Here is a 25,040-nt window from a genome sequence, read left to right on the forward strand (position 1 = left end):
GGCTACAGAATTTCTGAGATGATAAAAAAAAGTTCTGAAAATAATGGTAAAAGTTGCCCAACATTCTGAATATAGATAATGCCACGGAGTTGTACACTTAATGATTAAAATAGTCAGTTTTGGCTGGGCACGATGGCTCATGCCTGAAATGCCACTTTGGAGGGCTGAGGTGGGTGGATCACAAGGTCAGGAGATAGAGACCAGCCTGGCCAACATGGTGAAACCCTGTCTCTACTAAAACTACAAAAATTAGGGAGGCTGAGGCGGGCGGATCACCTGAGGTCAGGAGTTCAAGACCAGCCTGACTAACATGGAGAAACCCCGTATCTACTAAAAATACAAAATTAGCTGGGCGTGGTGGCACGTGCCTGTAATCCCAGCTACTCAGGATGCTGAGGTAGGAGAATCACTTGAACTCAGGAGGTGAAGGTTGCGGTGAGCCAAGATCATGCCATTGCACTCCAGCCTGTGATAACAAGAGCGAAACGCCATCTCGAAAAAAAAAAGAAAAAGCCAGGCACGGCGGCTCACACCTGTAATCCCAGCACTTTGGGAGGCCAAGGTGGGTGGATCACGAGCTCAGGAGATCAAGACCATCTTAGCTAATGCGGTGAAATCCCGTCTCTACTAAAAATACAAAAAATTAGCCAGGCGTGGTGGCACGAGCCTGTAGTCCCAGCTACTCAGGAGGCTGTGGTGGTGGGCACCTGTAATCCCAGCTGCTAGGGAGGCTGAGGCAAGAGAATCGCTTGAATCCGGGAGGCGGAGGTTGCGATGAGTAGAGATTGCGCTGCTGCACTGCAGTGTGGGCAACAGAGGAAGACTCCAGCTCAAAAAAAAAAAAAAAAGTTTTGGCTTGATATGGTGGCTCATGCCTTTAATCCTAGCACTTTGGGAGGCCGAAGTGGGTGGATCACCTGAGATCAGGAGTTCGAGACCAGCCTGGCCAACATGGTGAAACCCTGTCTCTGCTAAAAATACAAAAATTAGCCGGGCATGGTGGCAGGTGCCTGTAATCCCAGCTACTCGGGAGGCTGAGGCAGGAGAATGGCTTGAACCCAGGAGGTGGAGGTTGCAGTGAGCTGAGATTGCACCATTGCACTCCAGCCTGGGGCACAAGAGTGAGACTTCGTCTCAAAAAGAAAAAAAGTAAGTTTTGTATTATATATATTTTATAGCAATTTCTTTTTTTTTTTTTTTTTTAGACGGTGTCTCACTCTGTTGCCAGGCTGGAGTGCAGCGGCTTGATTTTGGCTCACTGCAACCTCCACCTCCCAGGTTCAAGTGATTCTCCTGCCTCAGCCTTCTGAGTAGCTGGGACTACAGGCGCACGCCACCATGTCCAGCTAATTTTTTGTATTTTTAGTAGAGACGGGGTTTCACCATGTTGGCCAGGATGGTCTCTATCTCTTGACCTTGTGATCTGCCGGCCTCGGCCTCCCAAAGTGCTGGAATTACAGGTGTGAGCCACCGTGCCTGGCCAACAATTTCTTAAAATGCAAAACTAAACAAAAGCAGACTATAGCATAAAATAATATGAAATACATAGGAATAAGTCTGACAAAAGATGGGTTAGGCAAGTACACTAAACCTCAAAACATTGCTAAGACTAAATAAATGTATATAAATATAGCTCACGAACTGGAAGATGCAATAATGTTTAGACGTCACTATCTCCAGATTGATCTGTACATTACCACAATCTTTGTTAAAATTGACCAGATTTTTTAAAGAAATTGACAAGCTGATTCTCAAATTCACATGAAATTCACAGGAATTTCATATGAATATGAATATGCAAAACAACATTTGAAAGAATAGTCTGGATGAAGTGGCTCACGCCTGCAATCCCAGCACTTTGGGAGGCCATAGCAGAGGATCACTTGAGCCCAGGATTTCGTGACCAGCTTGGGCAACATAGTGAGACCCCGTCTCTACAAAAATAAAAAAAAAATAGCTGGGCATAGTGATAGGTGCCTGTGGTCCCAGCTACTCGGAAGGCTGAGATGGGAGGGTCACTTGAGCCTGGGAGGTCCAGGCTGCAGTAAGCTGTGACTGAGCCACTGCATTCCAGCCTGGATAGTAGGGTGAGATCCCATTTCAAAATGAATAATAAAATAATAAAGTTGGACCGGGCGCAGTGGCTCACACCTGTAATACCAGCACTTTGGGAGGCCGAGGCTGGCGGATCACGAGGTCAGGAGATCGAGACCATCCTGGCTAACACAGTGAAACCCCATCTCTACTAAAAATACAAAAAAAATTAGCCAGGTGCGGTGGTGGGCGCCTGTGGTCCCAGCTACTCGGGAGGCTGAGGCAAGAGAATGGCATGAACCCAGGAGGCAGAGCTGGCAGTGAGCCGAGATAGCGCCACTGCACTCTAGTCTGGGCAACAGAGCGAGACTCCGTCTCAAAAAAAAAGGCTCATGCCTGTAATTCCAGCACTTTGGGAGGCCGAGGTGGGTGGATCACGAGGTCAGGAGTTGAAGACCAGCCTGGCCAAGATGGTGAAACCCCATCTCTACTAAAAATACAAAAAAATTAGCCTGGTGTGGTGGCAGGTGCCTGTAATCCCAGCTACTCAGGAGGCTGAGGCAAGAGAGTCCCTTGAAGCCGGGTGGCAGAGGTTGCAGTGAGCCGAGATTGTGCCATTGCACTCCAGCTGGGTGACAGAGTGAGACTCTTTCTCAAAAAAAAAAAAAAAAAAAAAAGTAAGCATATCTCTTCCATTTGACCAGTCTTAGGTGTTTACTTAAGAGAAATGAAAACATGTTTATATGATGACTTGTACATGAATGTTGTGGTGTTTTTGTTTGTTTGTTTTTCAGTTTTTTTAATTTATGAATGTTGATAGTAACTGTAATAACCAAAAACTGGAAACAACCAAAATATTCATCAACAGATAAATGTATAAACAAACTATGAGACATCCATGCAGTGGAATACCACTGAGCAATGAAAAAGGAATTTTTTTTTTTTCGAGATGGAGTCTCACTCTGTCGCCCAGGCTGGAGTGCAGTGGTGTGCTCTCGGCTCTCTGCAACCTCCGCCTCCCAGGTTCAAGCGATTCTCCTGCCTCAGCCTCCCAAGTAGCTGAGACTACAGGCGCCCACCACCACACCTGGCTAAATTTTTGTATTTTTAGTAGAGACAGGGTTTCACCATGATGGCCAGGATGGTCTTGATCTCCTCACCTCATGTTCCGCCCACTTCAGCCTCCCAAAGTGCTGGGATTACAGATGTGAGCCACTGCGCCTGGCCAAAGAATGCATTATTTTAAAAATGTTTTTGTTATATAAATTCTTTTTATTTTGCCCTTATTATGTTTCATTGACATATAATTGTACATATTTATGAAGTACAGTGTGATAATTTGATACATGTATAGAATGTGTAATGATCAGAGTAGCATATCCATCACCGCAAACATTTATTATTTCCTTGTGTTGCAAACATTCATAATCTACTCTTCTGCCTATTTGAAACTATACAGTAAATTTTTGTTAATTACAGTCACCCTATAGTGCTATAGAACACTAAACTCATTTCTTTTATGAAGCTGTACTTTTTTTTTGTTTTTTTTTTTTGAGACAGAGTCTTGCTGTCTTGGGCAGGCTGTAGTGGCACAATCTCAGCTCACTTCAACCTTCATATTCCCAGGCTCAAGTGGTTCTCCTGCCTCAGCCTCCCGAGTAGCTGGGAGTACAGGCCTGTGCCACCACGCCCAGGTAATTTTTGTATTTTTAGTAGAGACGGGGTTTCACCATGTTGGCCAGGCTGGTCTCAAACTTCTGACCTCAGGTGATCCGCCCGCCTCAGTCTCCCTAAGTGCTGGATTACAGGCGTGAGCCAAGGCGCCCGGCCTCAAGCTGTACTTTTGTATCCCTTAACCAACCTTTGGCTATCTCCCTCTCCCCACTACTCTTCCCTACCTCTAGAAACCACTATTCTAAGCCGGGCACAGTGGCTCACGCCTGTAATCCCAGCACTTTGGGAGGCCTAGGCAGGCAGATCACAAGGTCAGTAGTTCGAGATCAGCCTGGACAACATGGTGAAACCCTGTCTGTACTAAAAACTTAGCTGGACATGGTGGTGCACCTGTAATCCCAGCTATTTGGGAGGCTGAGGTGGGAGAATTGCTTGGACCTGGGAGGCAGAGGCTGCAGTGAGCCGAGATCATGCCCTGCACTCTATCCTGGGCAACAGAGTAAGACCCTGCCTCAAAAAAAAGCCAAAAACAAAAATTACCCAGGTGTAGTCCGGGCACCCAATCCCAGCACTTTGGGAGGCTGAGGCAGGCGGATCACGAGGTCAGGAGATCAAGACCATCCTGGCTAACACGGTGAAACCCTGTCTCTACTAAAAATACAAAAAATTAGTCGGGCGTGGTGGCGGGTGCCTGTAGCCCCAGCTACTTGGGAGGCTGAGGCAGGAGAATGGCGTGAACCTGGTAAGGCAGAGCTTGCAGTGAGCTGAGATCACGCCACTGCACTCCAGCCTGGGCGACAGAATGAGACTCTGTCTCAAAAAAAAAAAAAAAAAAAAAAATTACCCAGGTGTGGTGGTGCGTGCCTGTAGTCCCAGCTAGTTGAGAGGCTGAGTCGAAGAATCACTTGAACCCAGAAGGCGGGGAGGTTGCAGTGAGCCGAGATCAGGCCATTGCACTCCTGCCTGGGCAACAAAAGCAAAACTCTGTCTCAGAAAAAAAAAAGAAAGAAAGAAAGAAAGAAAGAAATCACTATTCTACTCTCTTACTTCTATGAGATCAACTTTTTGTTTTTTTGCTTGCTTGGTTTTTTGAAACGGAGTTTTGCTTTTGTCACCCAGATTGGAGTGCAGTGGGATGATCTCAGCTCACTGCAACCTCCACCTCCTGGGCTCAAGCAATTCTCCTGCTTCAGCCTCCCGAGTAGCTGGGATTATAGATGCCTGCCACCACGCCTGGCTAATTTTTGTAGCTTTAGTAGAGACGGGGTTTCACCACATTGGCCAGGCTGGTCTTGAACTCCTGACCTCAAGTGATCCACCTGCTTCGCCCTCCCAAAGTGCTGGGATTACAGGCGTGAGCCACCGCACCCAGCCAAGATCAACTTTTTTAGCTTGCACACATCAGTGATAAAGTGGTACTTATCTGGCCAGGCCCAGTGGCTCACGCCTGTAGTCTCGGCACTTTGGGAGGCTGAGGCGGGTGGATCAAGAGGTCAGGAGTTCGAGACCAGCCTGACCAACATAGTGAAAGCCCCGTCTCTAATAAAAATACAAAAAAATTAGCCGCACGTGGTGGCGGGTACCTATAGTCCCAGCTACTCGGGAAGCTGAGGCAGGAGAATGGCATGAACCCGGGAGGCGGAGGTTGCAGTGAGCCAGGTTGTGCCACTGCACTGCAGCCTGGGTGACAGAGCGAGACTCTGTCTCAGAAATAAATAAATAAATAAATAAAATAAAAATAAGAATAAATAAAGTGGTACTTATCTTTCTGTGCCTGGCTTTTTCACATCACATAATGTCCTGCAAGCTCATCTATGTTGCAGCAAATGACAGAAATTTGGGGTTTTTAATAGCTAAATAGTATTCCAAAAAATTGTGCTCCCTTGTGTATATAGCATTTTATCAGTTCATCTGTTGATGTGCACTTAGGTTGATTCCTTATCTTGGCTATTGTGAATAGTGTTGCAATAAACATGGCAGTGCAAATATCTCTTTAACATACTAATTTCCTTTTCTTTGGATTTTTGAATCCCACTAACCCAGTAGTAGGATTACTGGATCATATTACTAAATCAAAAATAGTCCTATATTTAGTTTTTTGGATTTATCTCCATACTGTTTTCCATAATGGTTGTACTAATTTATAGTACCAACAATGTATAATAATTCAGCCAATAATGTATAATAATTCCCCTTTCTCCTTTCACATCCTTGCCACCATGTTATTTTTTGACTTCTTTTTTTTTTTTGAGACATTCTTTCACTATCACCCAGGCTGGAGTGTAGGAGTGCAATCAGCTCACTGCAGCTTAGAACTCCTGGGCCCGCTGGGCGTGGTGGCTCACGCCTGTAATCCCAGCACTTTGGGAGGCCAAGGCAGGCAGATCACGAGGTTAGGAGATTGAGACCATCCTGACTAACATGGTGAAACCCCGTCTCTACTAAAAATACAAAAAAATTAGCCAGGCGCGGTGGTGGGCGCCTACAGGCTGAGGCAGGAGAATGGCGTAAACCCGGGAGGTGGAGCTTGCGGTGAGCCAAGATTGCACCACTGCACTCCAGCCTGGGTGACAGTGCAAGACTCCATCTCAAAAAAAACAAAACAAAACAAAACAAACAAACAAAAAACCTCCTGGGCTCCAATGATTCTTCTACCTCAGCTTCCTGAGTAGCTTGGACTACAGGCAAGCACCACGACATCCACCTATTTTTTTTTTTTCATAGAGACTGGGTCTCACTATGTTGCCCATGCTGGGTCTCAAACTCCTGGGCTCAAGAAATCCACCCACCTTGGCTCCCCAAAGTGTTGGGATTACTGGCGTGAGCCACCATGCCTGGCCTATTTTTTGACCTTTTGATAATAGTGGTTCTAAGTGGCATGAGATGATATTTCATTCTGGTTTTAGTTTGCATTTCTCTGATGATTCGTGGTGGTGAGCATTTTCTGTGTGTATGCCTTCTTTTGCAAGATGTCTATTCAACTCATTTGCCCATTTAAAAATTGGATTATTTTTCTCCGCTGAGTTGTTTGCATTCCCTGTGTATTCTGGATATTAATCCCTTGTCACACAAATAATTTACAAATATTTTCTTCCACTCTACAGATTGTCGTTCCACTCTGTTGGTTGTTTGCTGTGCAAAAGCTTTTAAGTTCCATTTGTCTATTTTTGCTTTTGTTGCTCATGTTTTTCAGTTCTTCTCCATGAAATCATTGCCCACACAAATGATCTAAAGCATTTCTTCACTGTTTTCTTATAGAGGTTTCATAGTTTCAGGTCCTAATTCATTTTGGATTGATTTTTGTATATGTTAAGAGATAGAGACCAGCCTGACCAGCATGGTGAAACCCTGTCTCTTCTAAAAATATAAGAAATTAGCCAGGCATGGTGGTGGGCACCTGTAACCCAGTTACTCAGGAGGTTGAGGCAGGAAAATTGCTTGAACCCAGGAGGCAGAGGTTGCAGTGATCCAACATCATGCCATTGCACTCCAGCCTGGGCTACAAGACCAAAACTCCGTCTCAAAAAAAAAAAAAAAAGAGAGATAGGGATCTGGTTTCATTTTCATGCCTATAAATACGCAAGTTTCTCAGCACTATTTATAGATCACTTTTGGTAGTATGGTCATTTTCACAATATTAATTCGTCCAATCCATGAACATGGGATGTCTTTCTATTTTTTTTTTTTTAGACGGAGTCTCGCACTGTTGCCCAGGCTGGAGTGCCATGGCACGATCTTGGCTCACTGCACCTCTGCCTCCCAGGTTCACGTGATTCTCCTGCCTCAGCCTCCCGAGTAGCTGGGATTACAGGTGCACACCACCACACTGAGATAATTTTTTGTATTTTTAATAGAGATGAGGTTTCACTATGTTGGCCAGACTGGTCTCCAACTCCTGACCTCGTGATCTGCCCATCTTGGCCTCCCAAAGTGCTAGGATTACAGGTGTGAGCCACCACGCCACCTTTCTGTTTTTTGTTTATCTGGTTCAATTTCTTTCATCATTGTTTCAGAGTTTTCTTTATAGAGATCTTTCACTTCAGCCAGGCACAGTGGCTCATTCCTGTAATCCCAGCATTTGGGGAGGCTTAAGCAGGAGGATCACTTGAAGCCAGGAATTTGAGACCACCTGGGCAACATAGCAAGACCCTATCGCTATAAAAATATAAAAAATTAGCTAGCTATAGTGGCATACACTTGTAAGTTTTAGCAACTCAGGGGGCTGAGGTAGGAGGATCGCTTGAGTCCAGGAGGTTGAGGCTGCAGTGAGCTATGATCATGCCCCTGTATTCCAGCCTGGGCAATACAGTGAGACCCTGTCTCAAAAAAATTAATAAATATAGATCTTTCTTCTCCTTGGTTAAATTTGTTCCTAGGCTTTTTTTTTTTTTTTGTAGCTATTGTAAATGGGATTGATTTATTGATTTTTTTTTTCTTTTTACCACTACTTTGTTGTTGATGTATAGAAACAATGCTGACTTTTCTCTTTTTTTTTTCAAGACAGGGTCTTGCTATGTTGCCAAGGCTGGCCTTGAACTCCTGGGTTGAAACAATCCTCTCGCCTCTTACCTCAGCCTCCTGAGTAGCTGGGATTACAGGTATGCATCACGGCACCCAGATAAACTTTTTTTTTTTTTGAGACGGAGTCTCTCTCTGTGGCCCAGGCTGGAGTGCAGTGGCATGATCTCTACTCACTGCAAGCTCTGCCTTCTGGGTTCACGCCATTCTCCTGCCTCAGCCTCCTGAGTAGCTGGGACTACAGGCACCTGCTACCATGCCCTGCTAATGTTTTGTGTTTTTAGTAGAGATGGGGTTTCACCATGTTAGTCAGGATGGTCTTGATCTCCTGACCTCGTGAGCCACCCGCCTCGGCCTCCCAAAGTGCTGAGATTACAGGTGTGAGCCACTGCACCCGGCTAAACTTCTTTCTTAATACTGATTTTGCTGTATCCTATGGGTTTTGATATGTTGTGTTTCTGTTTTCAGTTTTTTCAAGAAACTGTTAATATCCTTTAAAATTTTTATTTTATTTTATTTTATTTTAAGATGGAGTCTTGCTCTTGTCGCCCAGGCTAGAGTGCAATGGTGCGATTTTGGCTCACTGCAACCTCCGCCTCCTGAGTTCAAGCGATTCTCTTGCCTCAGCCTCCCGAGCAGCTGGGACTACAGGTGCGTGCCACCATGCCCAGCTACTTTTTGTAGTTCTAATAGAGATGGGGTTTCACCATGCTGGCCAGGCTGGTCTCAAACTCCTGACCTCAGGTGATCCACCTGCCTCAGCCTCCCAAAGTGCTGGAATTACAGGTGTGAGCCACCATGCCTGGCTTTCCTTTATAATTTTTTTAATTGACTAACTGGTCATTCAGAAGCATGCTGTTTAATTTCCACATATTTGTACAATATTGAAACTTCCGGCCAAGTGTGGTGGCTTATACCTGCATCCTAGAACTTTGAAAGGAGGCCGAGGAGGCAGTATTGCTTGAGGCAAGGAGGTCAAGGTTGCAGTGATCCATGACTGGACCACTGCACTCCAGCCCGGGCAGAAGAGTGGGACCCTGTCTCAAAAAAAAAAGTTCCTCGGCTAGGTGCGATGGCTCACGCCTGTAATTCCAGCACTTTGGGAGGCCGAGACTGGTGGATCACCTGAGGTCAGAAGTTTGAGAGCAGGCTGGCCAACATGGTGAAACCCTGTCTCTACTAAAAATACAAAAATTAGCTGGGCATGGTGGTGGGTGCCTGTAATCCTGGCTACTTGGGAGGCTGAGGCAGGAGAATCACTTTAACCCGGGAGGCGGAGATTGCGGTGACCTGAGATTGCACCATTGCACTCCAGCCTGGGCGACAGAGCAAGACTCCATCTCAAAAAAGAAAAAAAAAAGTTCCTTTTATTGTTGATTTGTAGTGTTTTGTTTTGTTTTGTTTTTTGGTTTTTGAGATGAAGTTTTGCTCCTATTGCCCAGGCTGGAGTGCAATGGCCCGATCTTGGCTTACCACAACCTCTGCCTCCGCATTCAAGTGATTCTCCTGCCTCAGCCTCCAGAGTAGTTGGGATTACAGGCATGCGCCACTATGCCCGGTTAATTTTTTGTATTTTTAGTCGAGACGGGGTTTCTCCATGTTGGTCAAGCTGGTCTCAAACTCCTGACCTGAGGTGATTCGCCCGCCTCGGCCTCCCAAAGTGCTGGGATTACAGGCGTGAGCCACTGTGCCCGGCCTATTTTTTACTTTTCATAGAGACAGGGCCTCCTCATGTTGCCCAGGCTTTACAGGTTTTTGGTTTGTTTTCCATACAGGGTTTCACTTTGTCTCCCAGGCTGAAGTACAGTGGTGCAAACATAGCTCACTGTAACCTCAAACTTCTGGATTCAAAGGGTTCTCTTGCGACAGTCTGGTGAGCAGCTGGGACTACAGGCAGACACCATCATGTGCCACTCAGTAAACATTTTTTTTTTTTTAATAGACAGGGTCTCACTCAGTTACCCAGGCTGGTCTTAAATCCTGGCCTCATGTATACCTTCTTGGCACCCCCAAGTGCTGGGATTATAGGCATGAGCCACCATGCCTGACTTAGTATTTCTTTTGTATGTTTTTCATCCTTTTACTTTCACAAATTTTCTATGTCCTTATATTTATATTATGTCTTTTTTTTTTTGAGACGGAGTCTCACTTGCTCGCCCAGGCTGGAGTACAATGGCACGATCTTGGCTCACTGCAACCTCTGCCTCCTGGGTTCAAGCAATTCTCCTGCCTCACCCTCCTCAGTAGCTGGGATTACAGGCATGTGCTACCACGTCTGGCTAATTTTTGTATTTTTAGTAGAGACGGGGTTTCACCCTGTTGGCCAGGCTAGTCTTGAACTCCTGACCTCAAGTCATCCACCCGCCTCGGCCTCCCAAAGTGCTGGGATTACAGGCGTGAGCCACTGCGCCTGGCTTGAGCCACCGCACCCAGCCGAGTTTTCTTTTAAAAATTCTTTTGCACAATCATTCTTTTTTTTTTCTTATTCTTTTTATTTCCCAGACATAAGGAAACAATTTTTATACTGTTTATTGTAGTATTACTCATTTAGTTTGTGTAATATATTTAGACTCATATCTACCATTTGTTACCTCTTTGACACACGTTTTGTGTTTTTTTCCTCCCTTCTTTCTTGCTAGATCATTCAATATTCTTCATTTTTCCTTTTGTTCTCTTCCTCAAATGTTTTTAGTTTTTTTGTTTGTTTGTTTTGAGATGGATTCTTGCTCTGTCGTCGCCCAGGCTGGAGAGCAGTGGCACCATCTCAGCTCACGGCAACCTCCGCCTCCCGGGTTCAAGTGATTCTCCTGTCTCAGCCTCCTAAATAGCTGGGATTACAGGTGCACGCCGCCATGCCTGGCTAATTTTTTGTATTTTAGTAGAGACGTGCTTTCACCGTGTTGCCCAGGCTGGTCTCGAACTCCTAAGCTCAGGCAATTCACCCACCTTGGTCTCCCAAAGTGCTAGGATTACAGGCATGAGCCACCGTCCCCGCCCATATTTAGTTTTTAATTTTTTTTTTTTTAGGGAGTCTTGCACCGTCTTGCCTGGGCTGGAGTGCAGTGGTGCAATCTCGGCTCACTGCAACCTCGGCCTCCCGGGTTCAAGGGATTCTCCTGTCTCAGCCTCCTGAGCAGCTGGGATTACAGGCGCCCACTCACCATGCCCAGCTAATTTTTTGTATTTTTAGTAGAGACAGGGTTTCACAATGTTGGCCAGGATGGTCTTGAACTCCTGACCTGGTGATTCGCCTACCTCGGCCTCCCAAAGTGCTGGGATTTACAGGCATGAGCCACCACGCCCGGCCTGTCATTATTTTTTCTTTGTTTTGTTTTGTTTTGAGTTTTTGAGACGGGGTCTCGCTCTGGGGCCCAGGCTGGATGGAGTGCAGTGGCTCGATCTGGGCTCACCGAAAGCTCCGCCTCCCAGGTTCACGCCATTCTCCTGCCTCAGCCTCCTGAGTAGCTGGGACTACAGGCATCTGCCACCAGGCCCGGCTAATTTTTTGTATTTTTAGTAGAGACGGGGTTTCACCGTGTTAGCCAGGATGGTCTCAATCTCCTGACCTCGTGATCTGCCTGCCTCTGCCTCCCAAAGTGCTGGGATTACAGGCGAGAGCCACTGCGCCCGGCCTCCTTTTTTTTTTTTTTTTTTTTTTTGACGGAGTTTTGCTCTTGTTGCCCAAGCTGGAGTGCAATGGCACTATTTCAGCTTACTGCAACCCTCGCCTCCCGGGTTGAAGCGATTCTCCTGCCTCAGCCTCCCGAGTAGCTGGGATTACAAGTGTGTGCCACCATGCCCAGCTAATTTTTGTATTTGTAGTGGAGACGGGGTTTCGCTTTGCTGGCCAGGCTGTCTTGAACTCCTGACCTCAGGTGATCCGCCCACCTCGGCCTCCCAAACTGCTGGCATTACAGGCATGAGTCAAGGCACCCAGGCCTAATGGTCATTATTGTCATTCATTGATTCAGCAAATAGTAGAGTGCTGGGTGCTCAGCCTCTTGCTTTGCAGTAGCTTGGGTGTCAGAGGTGTGTGAGGCAGGCATTCCCAGGTTCTCTCCTGCCCAATAAAACCTTTTGTCTTTGGGGTTACTGGTGACATCATGAATCCCAATCCTGTGCAATGTGCTATGACAAAGGAAAGGACAGGGGTTGAGGCAAGGGGCAGGGACAGCCTATGACACTGAAAAAGAGGCCAGAAGCGCATTCCTACCCGGCTCTCTCAAACTCCATGTTCAGTGGCAGGATCATCCAAGACCCTGATGGGGCGGGGGGCCTTTTTTCGGCTAAGATGGTATCTGAATGGCTTTAAGGGTAGCTTTTTTCTGATCACATGAGATTTCTGCTTGTGTCATGAAGAATGGGTCAGAGGATCAGGAGGCTGTGGCTGCAGCTGGGGCGGGTTGCAGGGACCCAGGACGAACAGTAGGACTCGGTAAACGCTGCAAGGGGAGCCTGGCAGGCCGTACATCCCAATGCCAAGCCCGCCGCCTCTCGGCCTGACACCACCCGTGGAACCAAAAAGGGGAAATCATGTCCTTTGTGCCTCTGTGTCTGTGGTAAGCGGGGCCCTCCAGGGGGCGGGGCCGCCGGCAGGGTACCCCCGTGGCCCGGGTCTCACGGCAGAGCTGTGCCTGGGGCTCGCAGATGTCTGCAAGGCCGCGGAGGGAGGAGGATCCAGACGCAAGCCCTTATTTCTGACCTGGACGTCTGCGAGGGTCTGACCCGGCTAGTCGTCCCTGAGGTGCGTGAGTGCGAGGGTGTGGGACACGGCCGGATAGTCCTAGGGCCCCGTGGGTTAGCAAGGCACCGGGACCTCTGGAGAGGGCTTAACGGGATAGCAGGGAAAGGGCGGGCTCGGGAAGAGCACCCTTTAGGCGAGGGGTTCTCGGGGAACCGACCGGCATGTCCCAGCCCTGGGCCCGGTCCAGGCTCCACCGCTGCCTCCGCACCCAGGCGGACCCCACCGCACCGCTCCCGGCTTTCCAGCGCCGCCCGAACCCCCGCCCAGCCCACGAGGCAGAGATTCTGTGGTCCTCACTGAGTCATCTGGACCAGAACTAGACTAGCCCAAGGTCACCGGGCGTTCCTGGCGAGGCCAGGGCCGCGCCACGCCGCCCCTGGTGCATCCCGGGAGCCGCGCCGGTCTGCGGCACCTGGGCTGCGGACAGGGGCGCGGGCGGGGCGGACAGGGGCGCGGGCGGGGCGGACAGGGGCGCGGGCGGGCAGCCAGCACCGGTCAGAGAGGCGGAACTCCCCGCCGCCAGCCCTGTAGTTCGCCTCGCGGGCGGCGGCACGGCCTCCTCCCGGCCTAGCCCTACCCCCGACCACAACGCCCAGAAGGCCGCGCGGCGTGGGCGGGACCTGCGGCGACGAGCGCGGCGGTGACATCACCGCCGCATCCAGCTCCCCGGCCCCAGCTCCTCCCAGCGCCCGGGCCCTCGGCCTCGCAAGGCCTGACGGGAATCGTGGTCCACCCCCCGGGCGCCCCCAGCGGCGGCACGGGTAGCACGGACTTCAATTCCCGGCGTGTCCTGCGCGCCGAGGCACGTTAACGGCAGGAGGTGGAGGGCAAGCAAAGGGAAAAGCGGCGCCGGGGGGCGGAGTAAGGCGGGGTGGGGGTGGGGGTGGGGGCCCACACCCCTCCCCCTCCCCGCTGCTCCTTCCCCCTCCCCCGACGTAAACTGGGATCCCTTTCCCCTTGTGTCCGCCATATTGGACTCTAACTCTGGTCAGCCGCGGCGCCGGGACTGTGGACTCGCGGTTCCTCCCGCCCAGCGGCCTGCCCCGCAGCTCCCGCCCGCCCCAGCCCTCCCCGACCCGGACGCGACCCCGCGCAGCGCCCCCCGGCTGGCCGGAGCGCCCGCCGCCGCCGCCGCCTCAGCCTCCCCGCCTTCCCCGCCCTCCGCCGCCGCCCGCGGCCCCCGCGCCCGCTCTGCGCCCCTCTCCCCGCCCGCCATGAGCCCAGCCGACGCCAAGCGCGGGGCCAAGCGCCGGAAGAACAAGCGGGGCGGCGGCGGCGGCTCGGGCGGGGGTAACGGCGGCGCGAGCAGCGGCAAGGCCGGCCCGGCGGCGGCGCTGCGCGGCTCCCAGGCCGCGGGCCTGGCGGCCCCGGGCAGCGCGGCAGGCCTGGTGGGCGGCGCGGCGGCGGCCAACGGGCCTCTCGGCGCGGGCGCGAGCGCGGGCGGCGCCGCCCCCGGAGGCTACTTCGAGGTAAGCGGCGGCAGCGGGCAGGGGTCGATGGCGGTACGCGGTCGCCGTCCTCTCGCGCCTTGGCGGAGCTCGGCCTCCCGCTGTCGGCCCGAGCGCCCCGGGCCTGGGAGCGGGATGCTGCGGGCGGGCGCATAACGGGTCCTGCGGCGCTGCGCTTGCCGGGGTCCCGGGACAGGGCGGCAGGTGGGCTGTGCTCGGCGTGACGCGGCCTCTGTCAGCCTCTTGAGAGGAGAACCTGAGCAGAGGCGGCGGGAGGGCGACACCGGGGCCGCCGCTCATGGCGACGGGCTGGTCCGCAGGTTGGAGCAGCCCCTCAACGGGCGGGGACGTCCCCGGGGTGCACCTCCGCGCACGGCGCTTCGCCTTCCGCTGGACCCGGCGGGTCATGCCCGCGAGGCCCGGGCTTCTGTCGTGGCGTCTCGCCCGCTGCGGCGGTTCCAGAGCGACTGCGATTCCAGGGGTGAGCAAAGCTGCCCTTTCGCTCCCAGGGCTTTGAAATGTTTCTCTCTGTCCACCTTCGTTATTCCCTGCGCGTGATAATTGAGAAAGGCCTCCCGGAAGTTTTCCTTTGGTCTTCCTATGTGGTTATTTGAAATCTACCTGACAGCCACCTGGAGCTGGCAGCCCTGGCCCCTCCTCCCCCGCTTTGTTAAGTTTTCAGGGGTATTTAGTGGTTTGGTTACTCAGGTATGTATTTAGGGTTCGAAATTAAGGAATTTGAAAGGTGATTTTTTTCAGTTTTGTTTATGAAGACAGCTAGCACACATTGCACCTACCAATTATGGATTCCTGCCACTTTTATTCAACCGTTGGTCACAGCATTTCAGAGGGTACACTATTTATAAGTGGGTATGCAATTGGCGCAGTCATTTCCAGTTATCCCATTGTTTCCTTAAAGAGAATAGATTTTTTTTTAAATTGCTTTCTTATAACGTTATTTGAACTCAAATTATGTAGTTTTAAAGATACTGCAATTAAAAAACGAAAGAAGCGTTGGGAGTATTTTTGTGCTAAATCATGACACAAATTGTTCTTTTTTTTTAAATTTTTTTTTTTTTTATTTTGAGACGGAGTCTCGCTCTGTCGCCCAGGCTGGAGTGCAATAATGGCGCGATCTTGGCTCACTGTAACCTCCGCCTCCCGGGTTCAAGCGATTCTCCTGCCTCAGCCTCCCGAGTAGCTGGGACTACAGGCATGCGCCACCATGCCCGGCTAACTTTTGTAGAGACAGGGTTTCACCATGTTGGCCAGGCTGGTCTCGAACTCCTGACCTCAGGTGATCCGCCCACCTTGGCGTCCCAAAGTGCTGGGATTACAGGTGTAAGCCACCGCGCCCGGCCGTTTTTATTATTATTATATTGTTACATTAGGGTCTTGGGCCGTAGTCCTGGACTTCAGTCTCCCGAGATTGCCCTCATCCAGTATCCTGGAGATCAAAACAGGCCGCAGTTCTTGGGATCAAGGATGAGTCTTGAGCGTTTGGATCATTGGGGTTTTTAAGGGCAGTGTTTGCTGCTGTCGGGTAGGGGAGGGTGGGGGGTTTGCCTGTGCATATCCTTACACAAAATATTGATAATTTTTGCTGTAGCTGGATATGAAATATATTCATTTCTATTGATTCAATAAAAACCAGTTGGTGGCACAATAAAATTCTTAGTTTTAGCCTTTCATACCATCTCAAGTTTTAATAATTTACATTTGCTTTGCAATACTTAGGTAAAATATAACTTTATTATTATTATTATTTTTTTTTTTTGAGACAGAGTCTCACTCTGTCGCCCAGGCTGGAGTGCAGTGGTGCGATCTTGGCACACTGTAACCTCTGTCTCCCGGGTTCAAGTGATTCTCCTGCCTAAGCCTCCCAAGTAGCTGGGACTACAGGTGCCTGCCACCATGCCTGGCTAATTTTTTTTGTATTTTTAGTAAAGACAGGGATTCACTATGTTGGGCAGGCTGGTCTTGAAGTCCTGACCTCCTGATCCACCTGCTTTGGCCTCTCAAAGTCCTGGAATTATAGGCGTGGGCCACCGTGCCCAGCCCTACCTTTATTATTTTTGTCATGTTATTCAAAATCAGATAACTATGCCTATTATTATTAAGATAGGGTCTTGCTATGTTGCCTAGGCTGGCCTTGAGCTTGTGGGCTTAAGTGAGCCCTCTCATCTTAGTTTTACTAATGACTAAGGGCACAGACCCTTGCCACTGTGCCCACCTGAGTATTATTTTTGACAGGACTGTGATATTCTGTTAAACTAGTATGCATCAGGATTTTGTTGTTTTAAAAGAGACACGGTCTCTCTTTGTTGCACAGGCTAGAGTACAGTTGCCTGGTCATAGCTCACTGTAACCTCCAATTTCTGGGCTAAGCAATCCTTCCATGTAGCTAGGACTCTAGGTATGTGCCACCATGCCTGGCTAATTTTTTCTTTTAATATAGAGACAGGGTCTCACTATGTTACCCAGGCTTGTCTTGAACTCTTGACCTCAAGCGATCCTCCCATCTCTGCCTCCCAAAGTGCTGGGATTACAGGCGTGAGCCACTGCACCTGGCCTATCAAGATTTTTGACCATGACCCACTGTTATGACCCACTCCAAGAAATAAAATCTGTTAAGATCTAGGAAACATACACATAAACACAAACAAAAGTCTCACAAAATATTTTAGGGCCGGGCACCGTGGCTCATGCCTGTAATTCCAGCACTTTGGGAGGCCGAGGTGGGTGGATCACCTGAGGTCAGGAGTTCGAAACCAGCCTGGCCGACAGATGATGAAACCCCAGAGATGGTGAAACCCCATCTCTACTAAAAATACAAAAATTAGCCAGGCGTGGTGGTGTGCACTTGTAATCCCAGCTACTCGGGAGACTGAGGCAGGAGAATTGCTTGAACCTGGAAGACGGAGGTTGCAGTGAGCTGAGATCTAACCATTGCACTACCGTCTGGGCAACAAGAGTGAAACTCTGTCTCAAAAAAAAACAAAAAAACAAAAAAAACTCATCCTGGTTGACACAGTGAGACCTCCTCTCTGCTAAAAATACAAAAAAATGGCCGGGTGTGGTGGCTCATGCCTGTAATCCCAGCACTTTGGGAGGCCGAGGTAGGCGGATCACGAGGTCAGGAGATTGAGACCATCCTGGCTAACACGGTGAAACCCATCTCTACTAAAAATACAAAAAAGTAGCCGGGCGTGGTGGCGGGCGCCTGTAGTCCCAGCTACTCCGGAGGCTGAGGCAGGAGAATAGTGTGAACCCGGGAGGCGGAGCTTGCAGTGAGCCAAGATCGCGCCACTGCACTCCAGCCTGGGTGACAGAGTGAGACTCCGTCTCAAAACAAACAAAAAATTAGCCAGGCGTGGTGGCGGGCGCCTTGTAGTCCCAGCTACTAGGGAGGCTGAGGCGGGAGAATGGCATGAACCCAGGAGGCTGAGCTTGCAGTGAGCCGAGATGGCGCCCCTGCACTCCAGCCTGGTTGACAGAGTGAGACTCCGTCTCAAAAAAACAAACAAACGAACAAAAATGAAAAAACAGGCCGGCTGCAGTGGCTCACACCTGTAATCCCAGCACTTTGGGAAGCTGAGGTGGGTGGATCACCTGAGGTTAGGAGTTCCAGACCAGCCTGGCCAATGTGATGAAACACCATCTCTACTAAAAATACAAAGATTAGCCGGGAATAGTGGTGGATGCCTGTAATCCCAGCTACTCCGGACGCTGAGGCAGGAGAATCACTTGAACCTGGGAGACGGAGGTTGCAGTGAGCCCAGATCACATCACTGCACTCTAGCCCAGGCGACAGTGCAAGACTGTCTCAAAATCCGTCTCAAAAAAAGAAAAGGACAGGCACAGTGGCTCACACCTATAATCCTAGCACTTTGGGAAGCCGAGGCAGGAGGATCAGCTGAGGTCGGGAGTTTGAGACCAGCCTGACAAACATGGAGAAACCCTATCTCTACTAAAAATACAAAATTAACTGGGCGTGGTGGCGCATGCCTGTAATCCCAGCTACTCCGGAGGCTGAAGCAGGAGAATAGTTTGAACCTGGGAGGTGGAGATTGTCATGAGCCGAGATTGTGCCATTGCACTCCAGCCTGGGCAACAAGAGTGAAACTCTGTCTCAAAAAATAACAAAAAACCAACAAAATATTTTAATACTTTTCTGATCTTTTCTATTCCATGTAATCTCATTAATAAAATATGGGTTATAGTTCACAGAATTAGTTCATTGTGTACTTTTTTTTTTTGAGACGGAGTCTTGCTCTGTCACCAGGCTGGAGAGCAGTGGCGTGATCTCGACTCACTGCAACCTCCACCTCCTGGGTTCAAGCAATTGTCCTGCCTCAGCCTCCTGAGTAGCTGGGACTACAGGCGCGTGCCACCACGCCCAGCTAATTTTTGTATTTTTAGTAGAGACAGGGTTTCACCATGTTGACTAGGATGGTTTCTCTCTCTTGACCTTGTGATCCACCCACCTTGGCCTCCCAAAGTGCTGGGATTACAGGTGTGACCCACTGCAGCCTCTCTGTTGTGTACTATTGAGTTGTGTGCTGCACCTTGACAGTTGCTTTTACTGTATTTTAAGCTTTTAAAATATGCCCCCATCTTTTATGGTATTTTATTTTTGAGACAGAGCCTTGCTCTGTCGCCCAGGCTGGAGTGCAGTGGCGCCATCTCGGCTCACTGCAACTTCTGCCTCCTGAGTTCAAGTGATTCCTCCTGAGTTCAGGTGATTCTCCTGCCTCAGCCTCCCGAGTAGCTGGGACTACAGGAGTGCACCACCACACCTGGCAATTTTTTTTTTTTTTTTTTTCGAGACAGAGTCTCACTCTGTCGCCCCAGCTGGAGTACAGTGGGGTGATCTTAGCTCACTGCAACCTCTGCCTCCTGGGTTCAAGTAATTCTTCTGCCTCAGCCTCCTGAGTAGCTGGGATTACAGGCATGTGCCACCATACTTGGCTAATTTTTGTATTTTTAGTAGAGACAGGGTTTCACCATGTTGGTCTAGAACTCCTGACCTTGTGATCCACATGCCTTGGCCTCCCAAGGTGCTGGGATTACAGGCGTGAGCAACCGCGCCTGGCCATTTTTTGTATTTTTAGTAGAGACAGGGTTTGACCATGTTGGCCAAGCTGGTCTCAAACTCCTCACCTCAAGTGATCTATCTACTTGCCTCGGCCTCCGAAAGTGCTGGAATTACAGGCGTGAGCCACTGCACCTGGCCGATATTTTAAACTTTTAAAGCTGTCTTTAGTTTTTAGGTTTCTTTGTAAGTATTTTAATAATTGTTCATTAAAGAAACTCTTTATGGTAATTGGGGTAAAATATTCTTGACCCAGATCACAGAAAGTCTTAATGTAATTCTGAAGCCTCTGAATTGTTTCCCCACAGATGGTGAGCTTTTTGGAGTACCTTGTATGGTGCAAAATGGCACCCAAAACAATATCAGCCAGAAACAGTGAGTGGTTTCTGGCCCTATGGTTCCCAGGGAGGCTTTCTGAGTCCCGGCAAGCAGCCTCTACACTCCGTAGTCACCCAGCCAGAAGGTGGATAAGAGAGAAGGCAGAGTGGAAGGACTGTCTTGATTTTCAGGAGTGGTCACAGTCCCACCGTCCTGTGTGTGGGACACAGCACTATGTGTTATACCCAGGACCACCTTCATCGAGGTGGCTGCTGAGCCAAAGAGGGTGTTTCTGCATGTAGGTAGCTTCAACAAAGGAGGAGGACCGTGGGGCAAGTAGCAAAACATAACTTAGCTTATAGGTCTTTGACCCAAAACAGAACTCTTATACGCAAAGCTTGGGGAACCACAAATTTGTTAGGCTCTGTTCCATGGGCAAGGTATCAGCCTTGCACTACCTCCGTTTTCTTTTTTTTTTTTTAAATGGAGTCTCGCTCTGTCACCCAGGCTGGAGTGCAGTGGCGCAGTCTTGGCTCACTGCGGCCTCCGCCTCCCAGGTTCAAGTGATTCTCCTGCCTCAGCCTCCCAGGTCACTGGGGCTGCTAGTGTGTACCACTATGCGCAGCTTATTTTTTGTATTTTTAGTAGAGACGGGATTTCATCATGTTAGCCAGGATGGTCTCGATCTCCTGACCTCGTGATGCACCCGCCTCGGCCTCTCAAAGTACTAGGATTACAGGTGTGAGCCACCGCACTTGGCCACTACCTCAGGTTTCTAAATGATAGGGCACCACAGGCTTGGTGGCTCATACCTATAATCCCAGCATTTAGGGAGGCCAGGGTGGGAGGATCACTTGAGTCCAGGAGTTTGAGATCAGCCTGGGTGACGTGGAGAGACTTTCCCCGCCACTGCTCTACAAAAAATTAAAATAAAAACTAGCCACCATAGGGACCGGGCATGGTGGCTTACGCCTGTAATCTCAGCACTTTGGGAGGCTGAGGTGGGCAGATCACTTGATGTCAGGAGTTTGAGACCAGCCTGGCCAACATGGAGAAACCCCATTTCTACTAAAAAAAGCAAAAATTAGCCGGGCATGGTGACGAGCGTCTGTAATCTCAGCTACTCAGGAGGCTGAGACATGAGAATCGCCTGAATCCGGGGCGGGGCTGTGCTGAGGTTGCAGTGAGCAGAGATCACACCATTGCACTCCAGCCTGCACAAAAGAATGAGACATTGGCTCAAAAAAAAAAAAAAAAAAAACCCAAAAAATTAGCCACCATACAGTGTATCCTCTGCTTTGATGGTATGATCATTGTATAAACAATGCTGGTATGATTATTATGGATCTTTGGGGTACATGAGGGTGCACTTAGAAGCCTTCCCTGTATTGTAGAAATTGCTACCACGGTGAAATTAGGTTATCATTAACTTTAGTTCATATTTGCGTTAGTGACCTGAGGAAATAGGTTGAAGAAAAATGTAGAACTTCCTGTGTCTTAACTAAAATGAACAATTTTAACTTTTAAAAGTTTAGATGATTACCATACAGGCTTTAGAAAGGGTGCACCTGCAGAGAGCATGTCTGTGATTCAGTATTTTTTGTATGTGTACACCTATGTAATCAATATGTCAAGATAAAGCATATAGGCTGGCACAGTGGCCCATAGCCATGATCCCAGCAGTTTGGAAGGCCAAGGTGGGAGAATCACCTGAGGCCAGGAGTTCAGGACCAGCTTGGGCTATGTAGTGAGACTCTGTCTCAACAAAAAACTTAATTCTAATTAGCCTGGCCAGGTGCTGTGGCTCACACCTGTAATCCCAGCACTTTGGGAGGCCGAGCTGGAAGGATCATGAGGTCAGGAGTTTGAGCCCAGCCTGGCCAACATGGTGAAACCCCATTCTCTACTAAAAATACAAAAAAATTAAGCTGTATTTTTTTTTGTGGTGGTGGGCACTTGTAATCCCAGCTACTCGGGAGGCTGAGGCAGGAGAATTGCTTGAACCCAGGAGGCGGAGGTTGCAGTGAGCCCAGATCGGGCCACTGCACTCCAGCCTGGGTGACAGAGCAAGACTCTGTCTCTGAAAGAAAAAAAGAATTAGCCTGATGTGGTGTATACCTGTAATCCCAGTTACATAGGAGGCTCAGGCTAGAGAATTGCTTGAGCTCAGGAGTCTGAGGGTTACAGTGAGCTGTGGTTGTACCACAACAGCACTTCAACCTGGGTGACAGGGAGACCTTATCTTAAAAAAAAACAAAAAAGACTATAGATAGAACAATTTTTCATATGCTCCCTCGTCCCCTTCATGGTCGTTTCTAGTTTCTACTACTGATCTCATCTGTATCCTTTAAAAGGATTTTGCCTTTGAATTTCTTTCTTTTTTTTTTGAGACGGAGTGTCCCTCTGTCACCCAGGCTGGAGTGCAGTGGCATAATCTTGGCTCACTGCAATCTCCGCCTCCTGGGTTCAAGTGATTCTCCTGCCTTAGCCTCCCGAGTAGCTGGGATTACAGGCATGCGCCGCCATGCCTGGCTAATTTTCGTATTTTTAGTAGAGATGGGGTTTCACCATGTTGGCCAGGCTGGCCTCGAACTCCTGACCTCAGGTGGTCTGCCCGCCTCAGCCTCCCGAAGCGCTGGGATTTCAGGCGTGAGCCACCATGCCTGACCCTCTCTTTGAATTTCATAGAACAAGAATTTTTGTGCCAGGGCTCTTTGGCTCAACATTGTATTTGAGATGGATTTGTGTTGTTGTCCTAGCAGTGGATCATTTTTTTTTTCATGGCATGTAAACTTACTGTTGTGTTAATATTCCACAATTTATCTCACCATTCTAACGGACATTTGAATTGTTTTGTGGCTGATATGAGTCAGCTGATACGTCTGTTCTTTTCTGTGCGTGTGTGTTGGTGGACGTGAGCACTCAGTTGCTCATATGGCTGGGGTAGAACTGCTGGGTATATTTCGATTTGACTTTAGTAGGTACTGCCAGGTAGTTTTCCTAAATGGTACTGTTGTATGCTAATTTTTAGAAATTAACATATAGCAAAATTGATACTAACTAAAAAAATTTTTTGAAACAGACTGTCACTCTGTTGCCTTGGCTGGAATGCAGTGTTATGACAGTGGCTCATTGTAGCCTCAGTCTGCCCTGCTCAAGCAGTGCTCCCACCTCAGCCTCCCAGGTAGCTGGGACTACAGGTGTGCACCACCATGGCTGGCTAATTTAAAAAAAAAAATTTAAGGCCAGGTGCGGTGGCTCACGCCTGTAATCCCAGCACTTTGGGTGGCTGAGGCGTGCGGATTACGAGGTCAGGAGTTTGAGACCAGCCTGACCAACATGGTGAAATTGTGTCTCTACTAAAAATACAAAAATTAGCCGGGTGTGGTGGCAGGCGCCTGTAATCATAGCTACTCGGGAGGCTGAGGCAGGAGAATTGCTTGAACCCAGGAGGCGGAGGTTGCAGTGAGCCGAGATTGTGCCACTGCACTCCAGCTTGGGTGACAGAGCAAGACTCTGTCTCAAAAAAAAAAAAAAAAAAAAAAAATACATATATATATATATATATTTTTTTTTTTGTAAAGATGGGGTCCTACTGTGTTTCCCAAGCTGATCTCAAACTCCTGGGCTCAAGCAGTCCTCCCACCTTGGCCTCCCAAAGTTTTGGGATTACAGTGTAGGCTGATGTCCCAGCCAAAATTGAATGTTTAAAATGTGCATTTTGCATTTGAATTTTAACAACTGTAGATTCATATATCTACTACCACAATCAGGATACAGAACAGTTTAATTGTTCACAAAAACTCCCTCATGTTATAGTTACACTCTCCCCAACTCCTAAAGTCTTGGCAGCCATTACTGTGTTACTTGGTATGATTTTATTTTTTGGAAAAGTCCTGTAAATGGACTCATACAGTGTGTAGTCTTTTCAGGAAGGTTTATTTCACTCAGCATAATGACTTTGAGATTCATCCAAGTTGTTGCATGTATCAGTAGCTTGTTCTTTTTTACTGCTGTGTAGTATTCTGTTGTATAAATGTACCACAGTCTGTCCATTTTTCCATTGGTGGACATTGGGGTTGTTTTCAGGTTTTGGTGATTATAAATAGAGTTGCCATAAACATGTCTATACAGGATTTTTGTGTGAAAGTAAATTTCAATTTTCTAGGTAAATACCAAGGAGTAGGAGCTGGTCATATGGTAACATTATGTGAAACCGCCAAACTATTATCCAGAGTGGATAATACCATTCTGCCTACTCACAGCAATGTCTGAGAGTTCTAGTTGCTCTGCATCCTTGCTAGCACTTGAGATTTTCAATGGTTTTTGTTTACACTATTATTATTAATATTTTTTAGTAGAGATGGGGTTTCACCATGTTACCCAGGCTGGTCTCAAACTCCTGAGCTCAGGCAGTCTACCTGTCTGGCCTCCCAAAGTGCTAGGATTACAGATGTAAGCCCCGGCCTAAACTGTTTTTTAAAAAACTCTTTTTGTGGGCCGGGCTTGGTGGCTCATGCCTGTAATCCCAGCACTTTGGGAGGCCGAGGCAGGTGGATCACTGGAGGTCAGGAGTTTGAGACCAGCCTGGCCAAGGTGGTGAAACCCCATCTCTACTAAAAATACAAAAAGTAGCCGGTTGTGGTGGCACACACCTGTAATTCCAGCTTCTCGGGAGGTTGAGTTGAGGCAAGAGACTTGCTTGAACCTGGGAGGTGAAGGTTGCTATGAGCCGAGATTGCACTACTGCACTCCACCCTGGGCAACAAGAGTGAGACTCTGTCTCAAAAAAAATAATAATAATTCTTTTTGTGGAAATGGGGTCTCACTATGTCGCCCAGGCCGGTGTCTGTCTCTTGGGCTCCAGCGATCCTCCCACCTTGGCTTCCCAGTGTTCGGATTATAGGCGTGAGCCACCGCACCCAGCCTTAGACTAGACAGACAGACAGACAGACAGATAGGTAGTTTATAATTCCTGACCTTAGTGTGTGTGTGTGTGTGTATATATTTTTTTTTTTTTGGGAAGTGGAGTCTCACCCTTTCACCCAGGCTGGAGTGCAGTGGCACGATCTTGGCTCACTGCAACCTCTGCCTCCCTGGTTCAAGCAATTCTCCTGCCTCAGCCTCCTGAGTAGCTGGAGTTACAGATGTGTGCCAGCACACCCGGCTAATTTTGTAGTTTTAGTAGAGATGGGGTTTCACCATGTTG

The 25,040-nt window shown here is 48.7% G+C and overlaps 1 protein-coding gene across 8 annotated transcripts in view; it reads left to right on the forward strand.

Moving 5' to 3' along the window:
- The first annotated feature begins 12,855 nt into the window (after positions 1–12,855).
- The window catches only part of FAM193A (family with sequence similarity 193 member A), a 195,522-nt gene continuing 183,337 nt past the window's right edge, over positions 12,856–25,040 (forward strand). For 3 of the 8 annotated variants that reach the window (XR_010126197.1, XM_063664417.1, XM_063664419.1), the window contains exon 1: positions 13,917–14,439. Coding sequence is in view for 6 of the 8 variants with exons in the window: in XM_063664417.1 (XP_063520487.1) it covers positions 14,185–14,439 (255 nt within the window). In the remaining 2 variants the exon portion in view is untranslated. Of the gene's footprint in view, positions 12,971–13,914; positions 14,440–25,040 lie in introns of those variants that run through there. The other 5 variants (XM_063664418.1, XM_054486583.2, XM_063664420.1 and 2 more) reach the window with 3 other exon arrangements.

This window comes from Pongo pygmaeus, chromosome 3 (assembly GCF_028885625.2).
Source record: "Pongo pygmaeus isolate AG05252 chromosome 3, NHGRI_mPonPyg2-v2.0_pri, whole genome shotgun sequence".
In the NCBI taxonomy this organism is placed as follows: Eukaryota; Metazoa; Chordata; class Mammalia; order Primates; family Hominidae; genus Pongo; species Pongo pygmaeus.